At 52.6% G+C, this 23,793-nt stretch overlaps 1 protein-coding gene across 5 annotated transcripts in view; it reads left to right on the top strand.

The window, feature by feature from the left end:
* LOC149341230 (AT-rich interactive domain-containing protein 3C-like) overlaps positions 1-23,793 on the top strand; it is a 264,429-nt gene that overhangs the window by 86,283 nt on the left and 154,353 nt on the right. For 3 of the 5 annotated variants that reach the window (XM_089543177.1, XM_089543180.1, XM_089543179.1), the window contains exon 3: positions 260-665. In XM_089543177.1, the coding sequence (XP_089399303.1) occupies positions 260-665 (406 nt within the window). Of the gene's footprint in view, positions 1-259; positions 666-6,352; positions 6,413-23,793 lie in introns of all 5 variants that reach the window. The other 2 variants (XM_089543176.1, XM_089543178.1) reach the window with 1 other exon arrangement.

Below are 23,793 nucleotides of genomic sequence, written 5' to 3' on the forward strand. Positions count from 1 at the left end.
GTATAATGATACTAAGTGCAGCACTTAGTCGTGCCAACGAACAGTTAGTCCGGAGGGAAAGTAACTGGAGCAGATGATTTCCCTCCATTTAGTCCCTTGGGGGTAAATGGCTAGTCTTTGAGGGTTCAACGGTCCCTAGAAGGGCTAACTCCTATACGAACTTTATTCCATTCTGACCTAGAGTGTAGAGGATCGCAGGCGCATCCTTACAGTCCGCGGCCGCTGGTCATGTGTGTTTCTCGATGGGCGGGCTACGCAGGAGTCCCATTCCGCTGGCCAACAGCAGCAGCAACCACTCGAGCAGTACGCCTCCCGCTAGCAACGGGTCCACGCCGGCGACGCACCACCTGGGACCCGAACCCCGCATCCCCGCTCCAAACGCCGTAGTGTCGTCATCGCCGGGTCCCATGCGGGTGCCGGACTCGGGCCCGCTGAGCGCCCTGGCCGCGAGGGCGGCGGCGGCGGCTGCGGGCACGGGCCTCCCTCTACCGACCGCGGCCATCTCGTCACTGCCGCTGTCCCAGGTGCCGCCGCTATTCAACCTGGCTACGGCGCCGCCGCACATGATGCACCTGCCGCCCACACTGACTCCGCACACGGCCGCCGTGTCCAGCACGCCGCCCGATCCCAACAAGTACGCCTTCGAGGAGCAGTACGGCAAGCACGTGAGTGGACTTTCCTCTCTATTGGAGTCCTGGACTCAGGACCCCACCCACAATCCGTTCCGCTCTTCCTTTACATACTAAATGTTTGGTAAATTGGTTTTTGAGGGAAGGAAATGGCGCAGCATCTGTCTCACATATCTCGGTGGACACCTGAACCGCGCCGTAAGGGAAGGGAGGAAGGTAGGAGTGAAAGAAGAAAGAGAGAAAGAAGTGCCGTAGAGGAGGTCTCCAGAATAATTTGAACCATCTGGGGATCTTTAACGTGCATGTTTATTCTCTTTCTCTTTCCTGTCTGTCCCACGGTTCTGCGACTCCGTAGCCGCGTTTACATGAATGTACAGAAGTCGACTACGCTCCCCTTTTTTAGGGAAAAGAGGAAGTTTTGAGAAGGAAAGGCGTGACTCGTCCTCTACTCGCTTCCCCGACGTTTTTGCACTTTTCCTCAAAAAGTGGGCATTCACTTCTGTGGCATTCATACACATTCATACACTTCTGTGGCATTCATGTAACCGCGGCTCGTGAGCTGCAGCTTGATGGGCAGTTTGAGTTATGTCACTGAGTACGTGAGCGTTAACCGTTTTCTTGGCACAAAAAAGGAGGGGAGTGGCTGGGGGAGCAGGTACATGAGTCCATCCGCTGAATAAAAAAAAATATATAGGTAAAGAAACACGCAGCATTTGGGCACTTGGCTATGAGATGGTTGCACTTTGAGAGGCAGCACCCTTCGGGCCAATGCACGGCCCATATTTCCCGTCCTTTGTTTATACTGCGGGAGCCGTTAATATCAACTCACCCTGAGTCGGTGTGTAACTGAAGCCCGTTGTCGTTTTTCCTTGCCTTGGCTATCTTGGCGCCCAAACGGATCGACATCAAGCCATGGCAAGCCAAACCAAGAGCCGATCCCAGATAAGAGAGACAAAAGAGATAGGCGAAGAAGAGAACCAGGCGAGGGATAAAATGAAAGAAGTAGGGGGTGAATTTGGAGCGATGCGCCGTGAAGAGAGAAAAAATTATCACAACGAACATTGTTAAAGTCCCCGACGGTTTGATGCTCACTGCGGCGATGCCATAGAAGCAGCTGTGCGAAGTAATGCGTATCACGCAAATATGGTGTGCAGGAACTCATAAAAGAGCGCTTCTGTGCAGGCGCCCTGCTAAGGGGATCTTTTGTTCGCATGCAGTTCGAACGCAACTGATGAACGAAGCGGCACATGCCCCTAAAAGGAGGCCCTCCAGCGAACGACGTCGACCGGTTGCCATGGCATGACGTCGCGGTTAATACCATTCCACTGAAGCGCCAGTCAGCCGCCCGCGATATAACGCTTGGGGAGTTACCGCAACGCCATGACAGCAGGTCGACGCCATTGGCTGGAGGGCCTGTTTGGAGGTGTGTATGCCACTCGTACTTGATATGTATACAACTGTACGCCAGCTCTGCTCTTATCGCGCAGCGCACTCATCGGCAGTTCGTCTCGCTTCGAATGCAGCGCGCGCGCACAAGGAAGCTAATCTTGTAGCCGCGTGTTTCATTTATTGTATGATAGTGCTGTAAGGCCACTTCAGTAAGCGCAGCATGAGATATTTGTCAAACGTTCTGCACGATATGAAAGAATCAAACATTCAAAACAAAATTACTAATCAACTATGCTGTGAATTTCAGCGCTATCTGGTCTCTTCTAAAACCTCCTGCATGTGAGGTTACTGACGAATGAAGCTCTGTATCCCAGCACATGTGAGTGTCTGTTGCTGAACGAACTCGCAGAGCTGTGAACGGGTTAACGGTGAACTCGCGCTCAGACGCCGCAGTAGCACCGTCGAGGTTCGCCTGTTGTGCCCAGTGGCCTTGGCAACCGCGGGCGCGCACTCTGTTATCCACGGAGCCATAGTCTCATCTTCTCGGCACCGCGATCTCGCCCGTCAGGTTCCTCTCGCGTTCGCTGCGATCCGTGGGCGCGCAACAATAGTCGCCGCTCGTGTCGACGTTCGCAAAGTTCCTCATTCGAGCACTGCTGCGGGCGACCCATCTGCTCAGCCACGGAAGCGAGTGAAGGACCAGTCCACACTCGCGAGTCACGAGGGGAGTGCGACCGCCTGCGACTTTCGACCAACGAGCGGGTCAACAGTGCTGATGCTCATATTAGCGATAATCCCGTTCGGAACAAGTGGATGTAGACTCGGTTTTCGTTCACCTCCGAGGCGTCACTGACAGGTTTAGTGGTTCGCGACGCGGAACTGCAAAGCTGGAAGATCTAGTAACGTGAAACTGCCCTGCGACTCTCGCTTGTCGACCATACATAAAAATGCAACAATGTGCGACTGCAGCTTTTCGACTAAAACGCTAACACACCTGCGCATGGCAAGTGTGAATGGGCCTTGTCCGATGGCTCGTTCGCGAGCGACGCACCAAGGGTCACGGGAAGAAGAAGTTTATTTTCCACCGATTTAGGAGGCCCCTTACTCCCCGCCCCTGGCGCGCAGGCTCAAGGGGCGGGGGCCGGGGCTTCCGCGGCATCATGGTGCTGACACGTCATAAAAGCCCACGGCTTGAAGAGACGTGAAACTGTCTTACGTTCCACTAACAGTCAGCACTGTAAAAGAAAACGGAAGCGCTGACTGAGTCTCAGGAAGATGGCACGGAGTGCCGATGGCGAAAGTAATGCACTACAGCATGCTTTCTGGGGCCAAGAAATGGAAAAGGGCAGCGTAGGAAGAGAGGGCCTCTGTCTATAGCTGTGTGGTCATGCGTCAGTCACTGCGCATGCAGTCCTATAGAAATAAATAGTGAGGAGGTGAACCCTAGGCATTGAGTCAGGATGCAGGAAGCGCGGGCGACTGCACAAAATGTCGATGCTGGGTGCGGCCGCGCACCTCCCTTCGGAGCCATCTGACGCGCGCTCACCAGAGACCTCTATCATTCCAGTTGCGAAAGACCAGTATCTGGTTATTTGGTCTGAGTGGTTTTCTGGGACAAGGAGTGTACACAGCATTACACAGGTCAGCGGAATGCTGAGGATCAAGTAGCAGTTCTTCTGTCTTCAGGTGGTGAAGCAGCACTGTAATCTCTGGTGTTCGGGAACTTCAGTTCTCGAGACTACTGCTGCTCTTCGCAACTGGGTAATGTGCGTAGTTACGTTAGCTGTGCTCTGACGTATGGCGCTGCTGACTCAACCAGCGGTTGCGCTGTTCCTTGCCGAGACAGGCGCCATGAAGAGCCCTTTTCAGTTAGTTTTCTAATAGGGCTTCCTCCGCTCGACGTGTTTATCCTAACGCTGAAAGTGGTTTTTACTTATCAGTTCTTATCATATGTAAGGCTTAACTTGCAATGGAAGCTGATACGCTGTGCGCCGCTGATAAAGGGAAGCAAAACATGCAGCTTGAGTCGGCGCCTTGACTGCATTTCCTTTCCAGACACCGTAGCTCTGCCAACAGCGAAATGTTTCGCAATATTTCGTCATCTTTGCCGCCGCCCCTTCAGCCGTCCTTTCCTCTCGCTGCTCGGCCGAGACTTCCTTTTTCTTATCTTTGTTCAGATCGTTTGCACGATTTGTCGGGTTCGATATTCGATATCCACGGCACAATGGGTGCATTTGAATGCAGGCCGGTGAACGTAAGACGTGAAACGTGACGAAGTCTTCCAGTGCGTAGTCTGCCTGACTGTCTGTCTGTCGCTTTGTGTCCGTCCGTCCGTCCGTCGTATTGTGTGTGCGTGCCCGGATGCGTGTGCTTACATGCGCTGTCCTTTATCCCGTTTCTCGCCTTCGCAGCAGCTACATTTGGAAGGTGTTAGCGACGGATTGCGTCAGGCCGGCCCAATAAATTTGTCCTAGGCAGTCCTCGACACGATTGCGGTCCTGTCATTCCAACTAGATGGTTCTCGCGCTATGAATGGAAACCGAGAAAACAAAGGGGTAGGGCGATATTGAGGTAGACCAAAATGTCTGCGTCGGCGTCGATAACAGTGTGCTCGTTGATGTGCTCGAGGTGAAAAGCGCGCCGAGTGGCGCGTGGTGGGTGAACGGGCGGCGCTCAGTGCGCGAGTAGCGCTCCCTGGCGGCGGAGGGAGTTTGCCGTTTACGCGACGTGCTGGCGTATAAAATCACGAGCCCAGCGGCTGCCGCTGCCATCATTCAGGGTCAAAGACCTGTTTGCATCCCAAAGTCTGTGTCGTCGTCTGCCGAGTGAGCAAACACTCTCCTCCCCCGCGCGTCCACTCGACGACTGCAGCCCCTATCTATCGGAAAGCGCTCGGTCTAACACCCCCGCCCTATCTCGGGATGCTCGTCGTCGCTTCCTATATGCGCGACACGCCGCGACCGCTATCAGTGAATGACATCGAGAACACTCTTTCTCTCTCTCTCTATCTCGCGGGCTCTCTTCGCGCGCTCCGCGGGTGTGTACTGCGCTCTGCCCTGGGAGCACACACGCGCCGTACGCCTTCTTTCGCGACGGAAATGATCGCGTGTGTGGGGGCTGCCCCGGAGCCAACTCGATGGCCCACCTTTTGTGTTGGAGGAGCGGGTCGTTTCGCTTGCGTCCCTGCATCGAATAGACGCTCGAATCTCCCGTAGAGAGGTGCAACTACAGCAGTGAAATTTTCGACTTGGATAAAGCGCGAGACACTGTTAAACCGCTTGACACCGGCCAGTAGTATCTTCGTTGCGATAAAGAACGGATCAGCTTAGAGCGGTTGGCCCCGGTGTACTATTCAACACGAACAGTGAAGTACAAGGTGACATACATATAGCCACTCCCACTCAAAGCTATGCGCTTTATACGGAATGTCACCATCGATTCCACGCTGCCGGTATTAAACGAATAACAGTGGAAGCATTGAAAGCATTGTGTCTGACATGCTTAAGTCACGTTCTCAGTGCTTCGCGCCTTGAGTGTGTGGTGGCCGCTGTTAAACTCAAGAGTGTGTCTGCTGCATAGCCACGGTCGTAAAGATTGTCACGAGACTCGAGCATATAGCTTCTCAAGTGCTCTGGCGTTGCTTGCACTCGTCTGGAGCACGAATCCCAGTGAGCCAAATGCTTCCTCGCTTTCAACTCGGGTTCCTTTCCCTTGCGGTTTTGGGGCCTTGTGTTTAGACATTTCGGAGTTTTTAACAGCCACCCAAGGAAGCAAACGCCTGAATTCGTAACTGTTTAGCGACACGAGTACTGGGTGTCTAAATCACTGCAGCTTAACTCTCTAGACTGTGGGCGTTTTTGTGGCATGCACTGAGATTGAGCATGACATGCACACGTTGTCGACTTAGTCTGCATGGTAGTAGTACGGTAGCATTTTCTCGGGGTGCGCTGCATTTCGCGTAGCCATCGCCGTTTTGTAGCGGACGGGCCTAGTCGGAAGCGTGTAGCGACACAGGTGCCGAAGCACCTGTTACCGATCCGATTGTCAAAGAAACACTTCCAGAGAAATCGTTCAGGTTAGTATTTTTTTTTTGTCTTCAACTTTTTGTGCTTTCTGATGGCGGCGTCAGTAAATCTTGTGGTCTTCCGCAAAGTGCAGCTCAGAAGGCAGCCAGCCCACTCAGCGAGGTGTATGCTGTGCGATAACGAGCGTGGGTAGGCGTAGAGCCCGTTAAGTGTCGTGCAGATCTGTTGCTTTTGTCCGAATCGCGTGATGAGCCCCCTGGCGTTTCCCTAAGAAAGATTGGCCCTCCGGGGCGCTCCCCTCTGACGCAGTTGTCCCTCTCCAACCTGACCGCTGCCTGGATGACTGAGCTGGCAAAGTCGTCCAATGGGGTAAGCTCTTCTTCCCGGCGGGTGCACAACGGGCGACTCGTTGTTTCCGAGCAATGTTCGAGCAGTGACCCCGCTGCCCCCGGGTCAAAGACTGCGATGGCCATCGCCTGTCCTGGTTGGGGCTTTGTTCGCTCCTCGTTGGGCCCACGGAAAATACTCCTGAACGAGGGATTCCGGAGAGACAGGTCAGCAGTCCGGTTGCCTCAGCTTTCCCCTTTGAGGGGAAAGAAGGAGCAAGAGCTGGCAGGGAGGTTAGCTGGGACTGCTTGTGCGGGTCGAGCTTTCGCTGGGAAAACGGAGTTGGCATGCGGGGTGTAACGTCTCGAAGCTGCATGTTGGCTATGAGAGACGCCGTAGTGGAGGGCTGCGGGTTAACTTTGACCTCCTCTGGTTCTTCAACACGCACTGGCATTGTGCAGCACACAGGAGCTGTTGCATTTCGCCGGTAGCGAAATGATGCGGCAGGGATTCGATCCCGCGTCCTTGGGTCCATCAGCCGAACTCCAGAACGCTGCCGCCTTAACAGCCAGTGCGGAGATCCTCCACTTTTCAAAGTGAGCTATATGTGAAGTGTCAAGGTTGTGTTTAATTGTGTAGCTTCTTCTGCGTAAGCTCGCAATTGCTTTAAGGAGAGCGGCTCAAAAATACAGTAAACGGGGCTCAAAGAAGGCAACACAAGCGCCCCTTAGCTATGTGTTGTTGTGCCTTTCCCCCTTGTCCGTCCTCTCATGCGCTGTTGTAAACATAAGTGCGAACCAACTCGCCCTACTTCTCGTTCTTTACACGCACTCCGTCCATACTTTTTGGTAAGAGGCCAGGCGGCTATTTATCGAACGTCTCTTTCCAGGGAAATTGCAACACCCAGTACCCATGCTTGTACCCATTAGCGAAGCCTGTGGGTTCCCAGCGGCTCGAAACCGAGGCGGATCCTCTGTCGAGAGATCACGCCTACAAATACCATGCTAAAATTCAATGTAGTGAAAAGAATGTTACGCACCAGGAAAATTAACTGGTCAACAAGGAAGCCGAACGTAACAAACTCGTTTAAAAAACCGTAACACGTTGGCATAACTGCATTAGAACGCTTGCATGTCGAAGTAAGAGCTCGAAGACTCGCCCCCCGCAACCGCCTTCATGCGTGCTAGAACGGAGACTGAACAGTTATAAAGAGGAAGTACCATAGCGGTTTGCAGGCAGTTAAGAGATTTTTCCTTGACATAGACGATCATTTGCTTCAACACAAGATGTGAAATCAGTTAGGTCTGCTTCACACATTGCTAAAGCTATCAGGAGTGAGAACGTTTTTACAGGCTAGGTTTTTGCAAGGTTTACAGCGCAGACAGACAAACACAGGAAGAAGCGAAGGGACAGAACAGAGCGCTGTTCTGTCACTTTGATTCTTCCTGTGTTTGTCTGCGCTGTAAACCCCTTTCATTACCAGGAGTGGTTCACGTGTAACGACTGCAAGGACCGCTCATGCAACCACGAAGGGGAGAACAGGCAGGGCGGTAATTGACAACACTGGGCTATGTGCAGGAGATAACTGTTGCATAACGACGGAGAGGTGCGGCTGGTCCACAGGGGGAACAAAAAATGTTGGGAGAGCTATCCTGTCACTTGCGGTGGATTTTCTAGGATACAATGCATTTATTTTTACATCGTTAGGACGCACATTTTGGTTTGGTTTATGGGGGGTTTAACGTCCCGAAGCAACTAAGGCTATGAGGGACGCCGTAGTGAAGGGCTCCGGAAATTTCGACCACCTGGGGTTCTTTAACGTGCACTGACATCGCACAGCACACGGGCCTCTAGAATTTCGCCTTCATCGAAATTCGGCCGCCGCGGCCGGGATCGAACCCGCGTCTTTCGGGTCAGCAGCCGAGCACCGTAACCACTGAGCCACGGCGGCGGGGCGACGCACATTTCGGATACCATTCAAAACCACCCGTGAGCTTTAAAAGCTTAAAAGCAGAAGAGAAAAAATGTATAAGCGTAATTACTGTACTGGGCTACGCGCCTTTATAGGCCTCCCTTGCCATCCGGGTCGCAACACAGATGCGTATTCGACTTTTCTTAACTCGATGTCAAGCTTTCTCATGAGAGGTGTCGCTGTTTGTGATTTTAAGGCGCCCGTATGCGCCGCCGAGCGCCCTATTCCTTTCGCCCAGGAGCCGTTCCCGGGCTATCTTTGCTCGCACGCAGTCGTTTCGGAGTGCTGACGCGGTCTCAGCGCCGCCGCTATCGCACCGTATAATGACGCGGTGAAGATAAGGCGCGCGGTGGAAAATAATTCTTCCAGCTCCGAATGTGTTATCGGGCGCGGGCAGCGGGGCCGCCAGATTGCGCTTCGCCACGTGTCCCCGAGAAAGTGACAAATCGGCTGAAAGGTTTGGTTGGTTTGGTTTATGGGGTTTAACGTCCCAAAGCGACTGAGGCTATGAGAGACGCCGTAGTGAAGGGCTCCGGAAATTTCGACCACCTGGGGTTCTTTAACGTGCACTGACATCGCACAGTACACGGGCCTCTAGAATTTCTCCTCCAAAGAAATTCTAGCCGCCGCGGCCGGGATCGAACCCGCGTCTTTTGGGTCAGCAGCCGAGCACCATAACCACTGAGCCACCGCGGCGGCCTGATCGGCTGAAAGAACAGTCCGGGTGGGCATTTTGCACTGCTGCGCTTCTGGGCGTGTATACTGCGGACGACGGTGCCTCTCCGCTCAAAGTGTGCAACGTCGCCTATAATCACGTGGCCGAGCAGAATATTCCTTGGGCAGCGCAGATACTATTTCATTCACGCGCTCGCCCAAAGCAATCCTTGCTGTATCCGTGTCTTCAATATCCGGCTAGCTTTCACTGAGGGCCCTTCTCTCGCAAATAAAAACGTATGATCCAAAGCCGAGCCCTTATCTGGCCTATGTTCATTGCCACTTAATGACATGTTTCTCCGCGATTCTTTAATCTTGACATCGCTATCCGTTATCACCTCTCGAGAACGTGTTTTTTATAAGACCGGGCCATCATTGACATTTTAGGTTGTCTTTTTTTTGTTTGTTTGCCACTCCTGCCGGCTGTGCTCCTTCCCCGCCCCTCCGCTCGCCGTCCGGAGTCAGTAACCCCGCGATTTCTTACTTTCTTTTTAGTCGCTATAGCGATATGTCCCGCTTTCTTGATTCAGGAATGGCGTGCAGCATACGACGCTACTTATCTACCCCCCCCCCCCCCCCACACACACACACACACACACACACACACACTACACTCCCCACCCCGTAGGAGGTCCTCTGTCGTTCGATTTTGGAGCCCTCTACATGGGATGATACGAACCCTCTGCTAAATGCTGTGCTGCCTAGTTTGGTACACTTATCTCAATGACATGCGTCTTATCTGCGGTAAACAACATTTATTCCACTTATTCTGCGATTTCCGGTTGGTTTTTCATGATACTGCTTGCACACGCTCCTGCTCCCCCCCCCCCCCCCCCCCCGTTAGTTTTTTTTTTTTTTTGAGTGTGCGCGTGTGTGTGTCCTCATTTACACTTGAGAAGGACGTGCATTCGAGGCTACTGCACTTCGCAGGTTCTTATACATCGCGCATGTAAAGAACGTATCGCTGATCGACCAGCGAGGATGCAAAGGGCGCAAATTCGGTCGGGGATATTTACTTCTTTATTTCTTTTTTAGCTAGACGTTGCCGTCGCAAACAGCACTCATTTGCCAATGTACATGGTCTTGTGGACGTGTTTTTTGTTTTATTAATCAAGATTAACTTCTGGCGTGCCTGTGTGGTGAGGAATTTTATTTGTTTGTTTTTGTTTTTAAATACACCGGTGGCCCCTCGGGGGGGGGGGGGGGGGGGGGGGCATTACAAAGGGGGAGGAGATAAACAAATCGATAAAAGAGCAATGCTGAGCGTGAAACGGCACTCGTGTACTGTGTACGACGAGTGTAGTAACATGATAAGACAAGTAAAGATTAATATGAAAATGCACAGCATACAAAACAAAAAGGAACACAGTGGTTGCGAATGAGCCAATTGAAAAATCAAATTTTGTCACTTAAAGTGTGAGGGTTACAGATAAGTTAGTAGTTCTGAATGCAATAACGAAGTTTGTTATCATCGCGATTTCATTGATAAGGTTTTATTGATAAGGTTAGAGGCGAATTTTTTTTGAACATTTCTGTTCGGCCTGAAAGATTAACTTTGTAGGCTTGATCGACGGACGTGATGTGAGGTGGTGGTAAAATATGCGACCGGACAAATGATGTGTTACAGTGATAAGCTGCTTCAGAAAAGATAATCGAAGGAAAGGTTCTGGCAATAACGTTGTTTGTAGGCAAATTATTTTGATCGAGGTGGGCCGTTGTGTGTAGCGAAAATGTGCTCAAGCAGTTTCCATCTAATTGACGACTCTTCGTTGCATAAAAGCGACTCGATCGGCAGCTATTCAAACGCTTTATAGCGAGGGTCAGCGCATGCAAGCACTTTGCGCTGCACCTTGAGTGTGCGGTTTTCTGTTCCGAGTGGTCGCTAGTGCTTGAAAGTAGATTCGTCCGTGTTCCTATCTTTATCTCCTTTCTTTGTCGTGCTAGGGCTGTAGTGGTATGGACCGTTAATGCGGCTGTCTCTAAGCCAGATTAAACATTGCTGAAAAAGTACAAGCTGAAAGGAATGTGCAGTGAAAAGGACTGCCTGTTTCCAGTGCCACATACGGTTATTAACGGGAAGATAAATGAACCCTTTCTCCTTGATTCTATAACGGTGACGAAAGTCGAACTCCAGGCAATATCTACAAAGAGGTTTACGGTATGGATGTGCGAATGAATCCTCCGACTCATCGTACGTTTAGATCGCAGTTTACGTCTTTCGCGTGCAACTCTTGTTCACCGCGTGTCGCGCGTTTCGTCCGAAACGGTACACCGCGAACGGGAAAGGCTGTAGTGGCGTAGCCCCCTCAGTCGTCGGCAACACTGGGGGAGGTCACGGGGGCGCGTCGTGTTTCAACCTACCGACCGCCATTCCCCCGCACAAGCTGACAACCAGATGCGCTCATGACTCACATGTAGGAGCAACTACGAAACAGCGCCGCTCGACTTATGTGCCGATCCGACGCCGCGAAGAAGCCTGGCTGGAAATTCGCCCTCTGCGTTGCACCGCGAGGCGGTTTCTCGAAATTGTGCCCACGCCCCGGAGTAATGCGTGCGGAGAGCGCTATGGGCCGCGCGGAATATGCCTCGCGCCGGCAACTCTATCTCGCATGTTACGACGCTGGAGCAGAGACTCTTGAGAGAAGCGGCGGAGGAAGAAAAGCTAGGAAGACAGTAAAAGCAAACTAGCTGTAAGCAGCAGCAGCAGCGGCAGCTCGTCGCCGACAGAGTATATAGGGAAGAAGTGGACGGGGTTGTAAAAGTCTGCTTTTATGAATCGCGCGTTTTCAGTCTACATGCCGCTCGGGCATTGAAATGAAGAAAAAGAAAAGGCGAGAAAGGGGAGGAAAAAGAAAAAAAAGCAGATAAAGACTATAGAGGGCGCGACGACGCCTCTTTGAACAGAAGAAAGCGCTGCGAAGCGTGTTCGTGCGGCGGAGTTTGCCGCGCGTCGTCGTCCGATAGTTGGCCGCCGACGATATGCAGTCGTAAATCGAGCCCATACGCGGCGACCGACAGCGAAGTCGGGGAAACCAAAAAAAGAGAACGGGCCTCTCCCTTCTCCTCCACCTCCCATTGGCTTGCTTGGAAATGAAGGAATACACGGTGCTTTCTAAGCGCGCCGCCGAGAGGAACGGCTGTAAAAATCGGCGACGAATATGGGCGAGGGAGAGGCTGAGGTCCGCATTAAGAAGGCAGTCGTCAAACGCATTTCGCCTGTCTCTTCACTCTTCCCTCCTCCGCGCCTTTGTCTCGCGGCCGCCTCCTCTCTCGGAGCGTGTGATGGTGCCGCCGACGGTGCATTGAGACCCACCGACGTCGCCGCGCCTTCTTCGGGGCGTCCGCATCTATTGCTCGTCGTTCGTTTAGGGTAAATAAGGCGGGAAACGACCTTTTAGTTGGGTGCTCGGCTAGGCGAGGAAAATCAAAAAGGTTCTACAACTTTGCTTTAAAAGCAGGGAGGGGGATCATTTTTATGTTTCGCGTTGAGGAGGGCACAACCAGCACAACTCGCGACTGCAGGTGAACGGCAGTACTACGTCAGGCGGCTGTCTGTACTAGGCCGTGTGATGCGCCGTAGCGAGAAATTAGGGCCCGTAGCCCGCGGACAGCTGAAGTTCGCCGAGTGGTCATAGCGAATGGGAGAACCACTTTCCTCAAATACGAAACGACAGGAAAGGAAATGCCCAAAACTGCGGTTCAGTTTAGTAGAATTCTGGGTAGGAAAGGAGCCGGCACGTTGTCGTTGATTGCCAAACTCGCCCAACGTGGTCATTTCCTCAATTGAACCAACAGAATCGTGTCTCCTCTGCCCGCGCTTCTTGGGCAGCCCGCTAATGGCGAAAAAATGCAGAGCGCGGTGGTTCAACACTGAAAGGAGGCAGGAAGGGGAGGAGGAGGGCAGTAGATGGAACTGTGCTCATGAAGGGCCTGAAAAAAGACAAGCTGCCAGTTTTTACGCGCACATGTCTGCTCTGCAAATCCAGGGTTGCGTGCTTCGGGATATCATGGCTTCGCAGCCGTCATCTCGCTTGCTTCTGCATCATCCCTCTGCACAGAGCGGGATTCCGTGCTCAGGGCGCGTTGCCTGCCCGATTGGTCCTAGGGACTCGATCGCGTGCCGTAATTAGAGGTTCCACCGGGCGGATTAGAGAAGCCGCTGGTGCTCCCTGGTGGCTTGCGAGTATACAACATGATGCGCGTCGCCGGGCGGTCGGCGAGGTCTGCAATTTCTGACCTCCGACCAGCTCCCAACTCTGAGCGCTTGTTTTGTTTTTCCTCTTTCTCTCGTCGGCCTCTCGCCGCTCTCTCGCCGCTCTCTCCTCCCCCTCTGCATGTGGCCGGCCTACTGTGCCGTGTGTGTTTTCTCGTCGAAGGCAGAAAAAGCCGGCACGCAGACAGATGGGTCGGCTAAGTAGAAAACAGTGGCGCCCGTCCTGTCTGTGGCCACTATGCATCGTTCGTCGTCCGGCGCGCTCTTTTCTTTGTCTTTGTTTTTTGTGTTTCTTTTCTCTTCGGTTTTGTTTTTCCCGGAATCGAAGCTGCTGTGTGCCACCGTTCGCCGCCATCGGCTCGTCTTCTTCTTCGGAGCCCCCGTTTTTTTTCCTCGGAAGGAGAAAATCGGCACCGCGGCGCATCGCACGCGCGTGCGGGTCTCGTGCGGGGTGCGGTTTCTCCTGAGCTTCCTCCGTTTCCGCCATCGTGCACTTCTTCCTCGGAAATGCCGAAGCATTAGCGCTTGTTGGCAGCGCTGCCGCTCGCGGGAAGGTATGCATCTGTCCTCCACCCCCACACGGCTCCGTTCTGGCGAACCGTTTTGTGCGCTGACCGTTGGATTCTTCTGAATCGGGATGAACGGAAGCAACTCGCCATCGCTGTGCGCATGGTCGGTGTACGATCTCTGTTCGCGCTCAGGCCGCGTTTCCTGGTCTTCGCGCCGGTTTCAAGGCAGCAGCGGACGTTTCAAGATCCACGACGGGTGCAAACCGGCAACAATGAGACTCATTTCCCCACGAGAAAGCGAAGAGGTTTGTCCACGCGTTCCGCCCTGACAATACGTTCTCTCCCGCTGGTAATGGACGAGCCCCAAAGGCGCGCGTGACAAGCGTAGTAGAAGGGCCAGCCGCGGGGACTCCGCTCACGCAGGTGCGTCCGCAGTTTCGTTTGCGCCGAGCCTTCTTGGGCCAAGTTCAGACGCCGCGCTACCACTCGCTCTTTCTCCGTAGCAGCTGCTGGGCACCAATTTGTTTTAGCCGGCAGTCACTCGCATTTGCGCCCCGCGGCTCACACGAGACCCAAGCTGTTGTCTTCGTGTTCTGGCTCAGGCTGGTGTCCTTCTCCGAGTCGTTCATTTCTGCCGGGTTGAATGGAGGCTCGGAGAGAAGTCAGATGGGGGAAAATACGTGAACGCTCAGTGTTTTATTTTCTCTTTTGCAAATGACCGAGAAACAGTTCTGCACCGCGCGTTGTCTGCTCGCCTGTCGCATTTAAGTGTGTAAACATAGCGAGTTTTCTTAGTGTCTTTTTGTTTGCAGCCCTTGTCCCTGACCGCGCAGAAAGTGACAGGGCACGTGTATTGCGATCGGTGCGTGCAATTATTAGGCTTTATTTAAAGAGTACGAAAGGGGGGATTTTGGCGACGCTCTGGATCAATACTTCCTCCCCATCTTTTCATATTATTGCAATATTTTTTTTTGTCTCTAACTACTCTGCATCCAAAACTAGCGCAAAACGCTTATTTAGGCATTTATCAGGCTTGAAGCCACTGACGATGCCTGCGTCTCTTTTATCTATCTTCGCCTTTATTTTGTCGCACTTTTATCTTGTCGCACTTTTATCTTGTCGCACTTTTACCTTGTCGCACTTTTATCTTGTCGCACTTACTGCAGTTTGGATCAGTCGTGCGAACACTGCTCGCAGTCCTGGTCGGAAAGAGGGCTGTGGCATATGCGAGCAGTTCTGAGTGCGGAGAAAAGCCCATCCGGGCCCGAGGGGAGCGGAAGGATCGAAGTGCAGGGAGCGGGCATCGAGGAGCGGGAGGCGGCGGTTTTTCAGAATTTTCTTCTCCCGCGTTGCTCTCGCCCTCCCACCGCTGCGCCGGTAGTCTGCCGGACTGTGCCGCCGTTTTTGCGGCTCTTCCCGTTGCATGCTCGTCGGGCTTACCTTTTTATTTCTTTCCCGCATCTCGCTTTCTTCTTCTGCCTTCTCTCCAGAGCGCACTATCATTTTCCCCCCACCGTGCGGGCCACTTCTCGGTAGCGGGGACGGGCAGGAGAGCGGCGAGGGGGACCGGCAACGAGACGTTTTTTCTCTCTCTAGCTATTCAGGCGCCCGTTGCTGTTTTGCAAAAAAGCAAACAAAGCAAAACAAGACGCATAACGCGAAGAGTGCCGAGGAGCACGTGCGGCGCACGAGACCGCGATGGGTGGAAACACATGTTTGGCGCAGGCAGGGAGGGATTGCGGCCGGGGGGAGCTCGAAGTGAGGGGTCGCTGGTTGACGGTCGCCTCTGGGCTTGGTCGGCTCGCGCCGTGGACCGCTGCGCGCGTCGGTGCAGAGCCTTTCAGTGGTCACGACGGACGGGGCCGCGAAATTCGCTGCCTGTGTCCCGAATCGGGGTGGCCGAGCAGGTCTCTTTTTCGTGGTCACAAATCGGTGTGTTCCCCGTGAGCGCGCACAGAGCTCTCTGCACAGTCCGGGGCCTCTGCGGCGCTCTCGGGAGGTGCTTGACGTCCCCTCATGTGTTTAGCAAACACGGCGCTGCTGTGGGAAAACTTGACGCGGTAAAAGGGAGGAGGGTAGTATGAGGTAGAGGGGCGTAGAGCTGTGCATGGCTTCGTTCGTTCCTTTGTTGGTGCGCACGGCTTAACGCGGTAAGTTGTTGCCAGTGGCGCTCCGTGCGCAACCAACGGGACACGTGCAACGTATTTTGTGTTTGAGCAGTAGAACACTAGCTTGTGGTGCGTACTGCTGACGGATTCAACGGGCTACTTGCAGGTGTATCTATGCTGCTTTGTGGGGATCGCCATTCCCCCTTTACCCTCTTCCTCAGTCTTTTTTTTTTTTTTTTCCCAGCACGTATTAGGTGCCCAGAGGCGTGTGCTTACAAAAGCTCCAAGGTGTCCGAAGTGCCCTTGGCAGTAGTGAGTTCGTGGCTGCATGGCAGCACAGATACCCTTGCCCAAGCGCGGAATGTTCTGTTGAAGATGTCGAGAAGGAAATGGGTGTCGGCGTCGTTACAAATGCTTAACGCACTAAGGCCAAGGGCGCGTTGGCCTGGGATATCTTGCAACAGGTGACACCTCTTCTCTGAACTGGAGATCAGAGCGGATTTCATAATGTTTGCATTAACTGAACGACGCTTGCCTCATTCAAGCTAGTCGGTCGGAAGGAGTTCAGTGGTCTCGGGACTGGATGATCAAGAATGTTTACGCAGGGGCTCATAGCTGCCGAAAAAGTTCGTATTGATGATCACACGACTGGAAACGACAGCAGAGATAAAAATGAGAAAAAAGCAGCAAGCTGAACTAAAACCGATTGCTCGGTGCATGCGCAGGGTTTCTTTTATTGTTCTGCTGTCGTTTCGATCTGGTTAGTTACCGATATAGTGTTATTCGCCAACTAAGGATCAGCGAGGTAGTAAAAGCACGAAAGAACCTCCGGCTCCCGAGTCCAGTCCCCATTGGAATTGTGTTTATCCTGTCGCAGCGCCAGGCCAACTTTCGCAGATGTCGTTGACCGTGAGATAAGGCCCCAGTGCGCTTATCTTTCTGTAGATAGCGCGCTGTACGCAGGCGTTCAGGTGCACGAGAAATTACTTGCCAAGCTTGGTGGGGCGAGGACCTTGAGCATTTTCCCCTCTTGCGGGCTGCTTATAATGAGGGGAAAAAAGTGACTAAAAGGACAAGAACTGGCGTATAACTTGTTCCTCGCGCTTACTACTACGGAACTTACTACTACTACTGCTACTACTACTACTACTACTACTACTACTACTACTGCTGCTGCTGCTGCTGCTGCTACTACTACTACTACTACTACTACTACTACTACTACTACTACTACTACTACTACTACTACTACTTCTGCTACTACTACTACTACTACTACTACTACTACTACTACTTCTGCTACTACTACTACTACTACTACTAATACGCTTATTACTACAGAACCTTCGGTGTTCTGCTTTGCAGAGCAAGGGCATTAACCACGGCGTCTTGACAATCGGTTGACTCCATTGGCTAGTGGGCTTCCTTTGAGGAACATTTTCCGCTGCGTTCTTGAGTTCCTCATACCCGACTATAAACTATTAATGGGGCGCTGTCCTGTTTTCTTGTTTGAATCTTCCCGTTGCTTTGAAAAACCTAATCCTTGCGGCGACGTTCCCAGCAAGGACACGTTTGTCCTGTTGTATTTCTACTTCTCGGTCCAAGTTCTTTCACTTTAGATAAGTTTGCCACTTCAACAGCTCCCCCCCTCCCCTCCCACACCCCCTTTTTTTTTGTTTTCGTCTTCTATCGCTGCTAAACCATGCCGAGGCCCCTAGCGAAAATTCTTCTTGACTCGCTTTGTCCCTCCGGTAGTTGCCGTTCCAACGGCGCCAACTGCGAGCGACATCACATACCGGAGGAGGATTTTCCCACCGCGAACATCCCGCGGTGTGCGCCTCTCAAGCCGGTAATGTCGATGCCGCGGCGCCTGCGTGATGAATGACGCCGCTTCTGACGACTGCCGCGGGCGCTCGGGGTCGAGCTTTGCCGGCGTGGAAACAAGCGGGCAGAGGGAGGGAGAATCGGGGAGGGCTCGAGCGGCGGCCGTTCGGAGACGACGAGGCACTTTGGGGAAAGAATGGGGAGGTCGGTTCCCGGAAGACGCGCAGGCTCTCTCTTCTTGCCCGCGGCCCTTTCGCCGCGCACGGCTCTTTCGGATCACTCGTGGCGCGGCGTAAAATGCTTTGTTGGCCGGCCGCGGATGCGAGTGAGCGCTCTGTAGTCCCACATCGCGCAGCGTGGTACGGGGGCCATGGGAACGCGGCTTTCAAATCCTCGCGCTGTGTGGAGCGGACTGCGGAACGCTTTTGAAAAGCAGGCACATTTTGACAGTGACCAGATGTCCTGATAAGCGAGCTTCTCCAGCAAATGGCTTAAATCTCGTTCGGCAGAGTAAGCTGTGCTCTGTTATACTTAACGCAATAGCGTTAAAGGCCCCCGTTCTCCAGAAAATCCGGTGTCGGCGTTGTGAGCGAAACATCACGGGCATGGCTTTGGAAGTTGCTCCCCAGAGAGCAACCTAGGAGGCATGTGGGCAACCTAGGCGACGTGATCTTGTGGCCCTCCGGATAATGAGCAAACTGTGCACTGTGGCAGGTGGCAGTAAAATTAACCATTGGTCGCTCGGGAAGAGCAATCTGGATAGCACAAGGCCCACCGCTGGGAGCACCTGCCATCGCAGTGCAGTGGCGCATCGCTTAACCGCTGCACCACTGCGCCAGGAGGGGTATGAGGGCTCCCAGGGATCCATGAATGTAATGTACTGAATGACCGGCATACATGGGAATTAACCTAATACTCTATAGCTTCATACCGTTCAGGAGGAGGTTAAGTGTCGCCTCCAACTTTTTTTTTCTATGAAATGATATTCATCATGCGTGTATATCCTCTCGAAATTGATTGCAGAACATCATCGTCGGGTCTCGCCGTGGCGACGAAAATGTCAGCGCAGATACGTAATTTGTCTCTTGGTCTACTGCATAGAAGGCATGACGTGGACCGCTGCGACGCTTCGTTCCTTGCATACAGCTCCGCCTGCAACGGTATCCTGCCGGGTAGTCCGTTGTCCAGTTAGCCACTGTTCCAGTCTTTCTGCTCTGCATGAACCATCATGTAGATTTATTTTTGTGTTATTATTAGAACTAAACTTTCGCGCTCTTCATCGTCCGTTATCGCCAGGGAACAGAGATAGCTGCATAACGCGTCAACCTCGCCTTCAATTGCGGAAACGATGGAGCCGATAAGCGTCTCCGTCCGAAGTTTCACCGTTGAACCTGTTGTCGAGAGCTTGGCGCGTCGTTTTCTTCTTCTTCTTCTTCTTCTTCTTCTTATCCGGTGCATCGCCCGTCATATCAGCCTGCACTTGGCTCGGGCATCACTGGTCTCCTTAATGGGGCTCTTCGGCGAATCGTGGCCCCCACAGGCATCGCTGGAGAGCGAACTGTCTAGCACTTGGATTCACCCCGTTCGAGGAAACACCCTCTCTCTGGATCCGCTATGCGCAAGCAGCGCGTGCAGCGGAAAGTCACTGACTCCCGCAGCGGTGCTCGCGCGCGGGTCGGTTTCCGTTTTCGCATCGTCATTTGTGGCGGCGCGCCCGCATGTCGCCAGGAGACGGCAACCGAACCCGCGGCCCTCCTTGCGCAAAGCATGACGCTATGCAGCGCGTGCCCTAAACCTTTATTCATCGCGGATGCTGGCTCGGCCGTGGGTGCGCCGATGGTTTTATTTTTCTTTCCGACGCGCACCTCCTTCCTCTGATGTCCCGCCCATTAAGTATACCTTAGGTAAACGAGCAGGGGGCTAGCCGACGCCTCTGCAAACACTTGTCGGTCGTTTGCGAGCAGAACAAAAAAAAAAAAAAGTGGATGGGGGCTTGTTGAGGAGGGATGTGGGCTCAGCGTCTGAACAAGGTTGCGTGTTGTGCTGCGTTTATTATTCCCCAATAAGGTCAGTTGAGAGCGCTTCAACCTATCCGCCCTCGGGCCTTTATGATTGTTTTATGAATATAAAAAACGTTTCCTTCGCCGGCTCTTTTTTTTTTTTTTATGCGGGTGGTGGTGATGGTGTAATTGTACAGGCAGGATTACCCTTACAGTGGCCTGTGGATCGGCAGTTGCTCCGCCGAATTTCGAAGCATTTTATTGGACCCGCCATCAGGACCCATTGCGCATCGTCTCAGTAATCCCACAAGGGCATTCCGCAACTCTGTCATTGGGAAAATAGTATCCACGGCAGTCGATGTCAAGTCTACGCAGAGCGGCAGAGGAATGCTATCGTCCTTGAGTGTCAATACATGGCAATACACGCAACTTCGGTTTAAACGTAACGCCAGGGTTTACGAAGCATAACGTGGCGAGATGTTAATCTGTTTCGTATTGCGATTCTAGTTCACCGCTGTTCTTCACAACCGGCAGTAGATTCGCGAAAGTACTTAGTAATGTACATTGCATTCAGCTGTTTTATGGTAGGCTTTTGTGAGATATGAAACGAATCCTTACTGCGTATGAACGCAATGCCTCACTCGGTGCCACTTTAACCTCAGTTTAGGGGCGGAGATCAGTTATATGTTATAGGAGAACGAGAAAGCAAGGCAGGGAGGTTTATCGGAAGAATAAACCGGTTTGCTACCCTGCAGGGGGGAAGGGGAGGAGGAGGAGGAGGAGGAGGAGGAGGGGAGGGGGAGGGAGGGAGGTGAAGGAGAAAAGCGGGTAGGAGGAAAATAATTACACCTATATGTTTGGGCTCACGAAAGCGAGGTCTTGGAAGAATTGGCAGATGAGACGAGTTCCGTTCGAAAGAAATATGACCAAAGCCTAAAGTCTAGCGCAAACCAAAGAGGAGCACCACGAATGGAGTCCGGTGGGATAGGGCGCATTTCCTGCCTAGGTTTCGCCTTGGCTGTTTGTGGGTTCCGTTACCGTTCTTGACCACTGAATGATGCACCAATCCGAGCAACATGTTCTTCTCGAGCAAAATACGGTTTTATCAGATATGGAAGAAGAGAGAAAGAAAACTATATGGACGCCGATTTTATTAACATCTGTAAAGTCGTTATTAGTGATACGCTTTTCGCTGTGTGCAACCTCAGCGGGTGATTACGGGTGACTGACACAATCTGTTGATGTAATTCAGTTACATGCAGTCTGAGCAGTCTGAGCAGGCGTGTTACTGCTGACGACAGCTAACCGTCACCCACAGAGTTTCTCTGCTCATGTTACGTCCGTTCCGATCAGAAGCGTAGAGAGCTGGAACCCAAAGCCGCTGATTTGCCAGACAGGAAGCGAACGCTGCCACGGGTGCGTTCGTCCTGCAGTCGTAACGCGAGCCCGTTTTCGGAGCCCACATCAGAGCCTTCTCGTCGGCGGTGCGGCCGGCCGGCGCATTCCGCCGTTCTAGGGGGCGAATTGACTGTTTGGCGTGGCGTGGGTACCCCGACGTTACGCGTGTCGACACCCGATCCGCGCTACGATAAGCCGTCCCGTCGCTGACGCGCTTTTATTTGTATTGTTACGTGGCGCGTCGCTGATCGGACACGCCTGTCCGGCTCTGCGCACCGTGGCCCAGCAGACGCGTTAATGCCGCACCGTCTGCTTATACGGCTGTGGCGTGACCTACCTCGCCATCGGTAATGTCGGTGAGCAGAGGCCTGAACGAGCTGAGGACGCGGCAGAGACAAAAGCGGGCATTCTTACGCTGAACAGGGAACTTCCGTTCTCTGCATTGGTTAGTGTTAACTTCTGGCCCAACAGCTCAGCAAAATGTTAAAAGTTATTTCTTGCTTGGTTGTTCATTTAGTGTGATGAAGGGAGCAAAAGCTGGTATAGTGGACCCGTTTCTTGATTCTGATCTGTTCTTATTTCGCACTCCTAACGCCCCCCTCCCCGTCCTCATATTTCCCTTTGATTTGCCCTATAGTTTTGTGATGATGCGCCGACTGGGTCGTGCATGGTGGGGCAACGCAAACATGTAACCTTCGTTTGACTTTCGCTTCGCATCACGTGTGCCGCTAACCAACATCACCCTGTCTGTATAAAAACATGCACAGTCTAGCGCGATTTCAAGGTTATCGTTGGTTCTGACTAAAAAGGACCAACAAGTTTTTCTTGACGTGTCGGTTTACTTATTCCACAACAGCCGTGATGGCGCGGGATAGAGAAACCTTTCGGCAAGCTAAGCGCATGTATTCGTTGCAGAATTCTCGCGGAAATTAACCGCGTTAGAGCAGTTTAATCCGAGTAGGTTAACCTTGAAGTGGTCGCCTTCAAATCGCGTTAGACTGTACACACGTTACGAAATACTCAATGTCTTCTCGAAAGAGCTGTTGTGCGCCCGTATCGGTATAATAACAGGTTTACCGTCCACCGCCTCGCGACGAGAAAACATGAGGGTCTGTCTTCTTCTTTGTACTTACGAAAGCGAGGTTTCAGAAGGACGCGCAGGTTGGACGCGAGGCGGCGGGGCAGTCGCTGCGCTTGAAACTTCGAACATTTCACGTGTCTTCATCGTGGGCGCGGTAACGGTGTCTCCCCGGGATGAAAGGACGGCGTCATCACACGCAGCTCTCGATGGCCCCACTGCCTCGCGTTTGTTTGGTCGTACCGGCGGGTGCACACATCGGCTGTCGGGGCGGTTGTTGGGTTGTTTGTCCCCGCGGTCGAGAAGATGTGGACAAAAGACACAAACACGACAGGACCAGCGCCATGGCGCTGGTCCTGTCGTGTTTGTTTCTTAACTCGAGCGGTAGGCGAGCACGTGTCCACTGGCATGGCATCGCTTTCTTCGGCTCGTTGCCTCTTTTCAAAGCAATGCAGGATCGGCCGAATCTGGCGAGTTCTAGCTGCCTGCCCGCCCTGCAGACGCTTCCGTCATGCTCACCGCCCACAGCGTCCCTTCCGCACCGGCCCGTCTCTCACGCCGGTGGGCGCGTTTGCAGAGGCTAACACAAAGGGTTGACTGTTCGCCCCCGTTTGTTTTGTGCAGTCCGACCCCGAATGCGATGAGACCTTGGACGCTGTTTGACGCGTGGGAGTCTGCTGCTGCACAGCTATGTTCTCGTTGCTGCTGTTCAGATTTACACTGCCCGCGATGCATTTCTTGTTAGCACTGGTCAGAACGGCGTGTGTCAGTTATGGCTGATATTATTTCTCTTTTTTTTTAACGCAAGTTATCTGCTATCATTATCATCAATGGACCTATAAAACATTCATAAGCATCATTATCACCCTGACTACACCCACTGCAGGGCAAAGGCCCCTCCCATGTCTCTCCATTTAACACTGCCCTTAGCCAGCAGCGCCCATCGTGTCCCCACAAACTTAATCTCATCATCCCACCTGTCTTTTTCGCATTCCTTCTCTTGGAATCCAATCCGTTACCCTTAAGGACCAGCGGTTATCTTGCCTTCGCATTACATGCCCTGCCCAAGCCCATTTCTTCCTCTTGATTTCGGCTAGGATGTCATTAACCCGCGTTTGTTGCCTCACCCACTCCCCCCAGCTTCCGGTCTCTTAAAGGGGCCCAGCAACACTATCTTAGTTGTCTATTTTGCCTGTTGATCGCATACAGTAAGTTACAATGGTGCTATTAGCCTCGGTAATACCGCGTGTATTCCGTTTTTTAATATTTTAATGTCCTCCCCAATACAAATTCATGGCTATGATGGTGTCCCCACACAGTGGCGGGTTTCAGCAGCGGATATGACACCACCTGGCGCGAGCTTGATGATTGTACAAACAGTAAATATACTGCAAATTGTGTGAATAAATAGAGAAACATTTTGTCACCTGTCTGCGTTTTATATTAGATCAACAAAAACAACTTGTTTGTCTTAGATAAAAGCCCTGCAAAGCAAGTAAAATAAAAATACACCACCAGGGAATCTGACATGGAAACGACGCTGCCAGTCTCAGCAAGAACGAGTTACAATGAGCAGGCAACCATATAGTGCAAACTTCCGCGACGTG

This window comes from Amblyomma mixtum, chromosome 5 (assembly GCF_055824585.1).
Source record: "Amblyomma mixtum isolate Tamu chromosome 5, ASM5582458v1, whole genome shotgun sequence".
NCBI classification, from domain to species: domain Eukaryota; kingdom Metazoa; phylum Arthropoda; class Arachnida; order Ixodida; family Ixodidae; genus Amblyomma; species Amblyomma mixtum.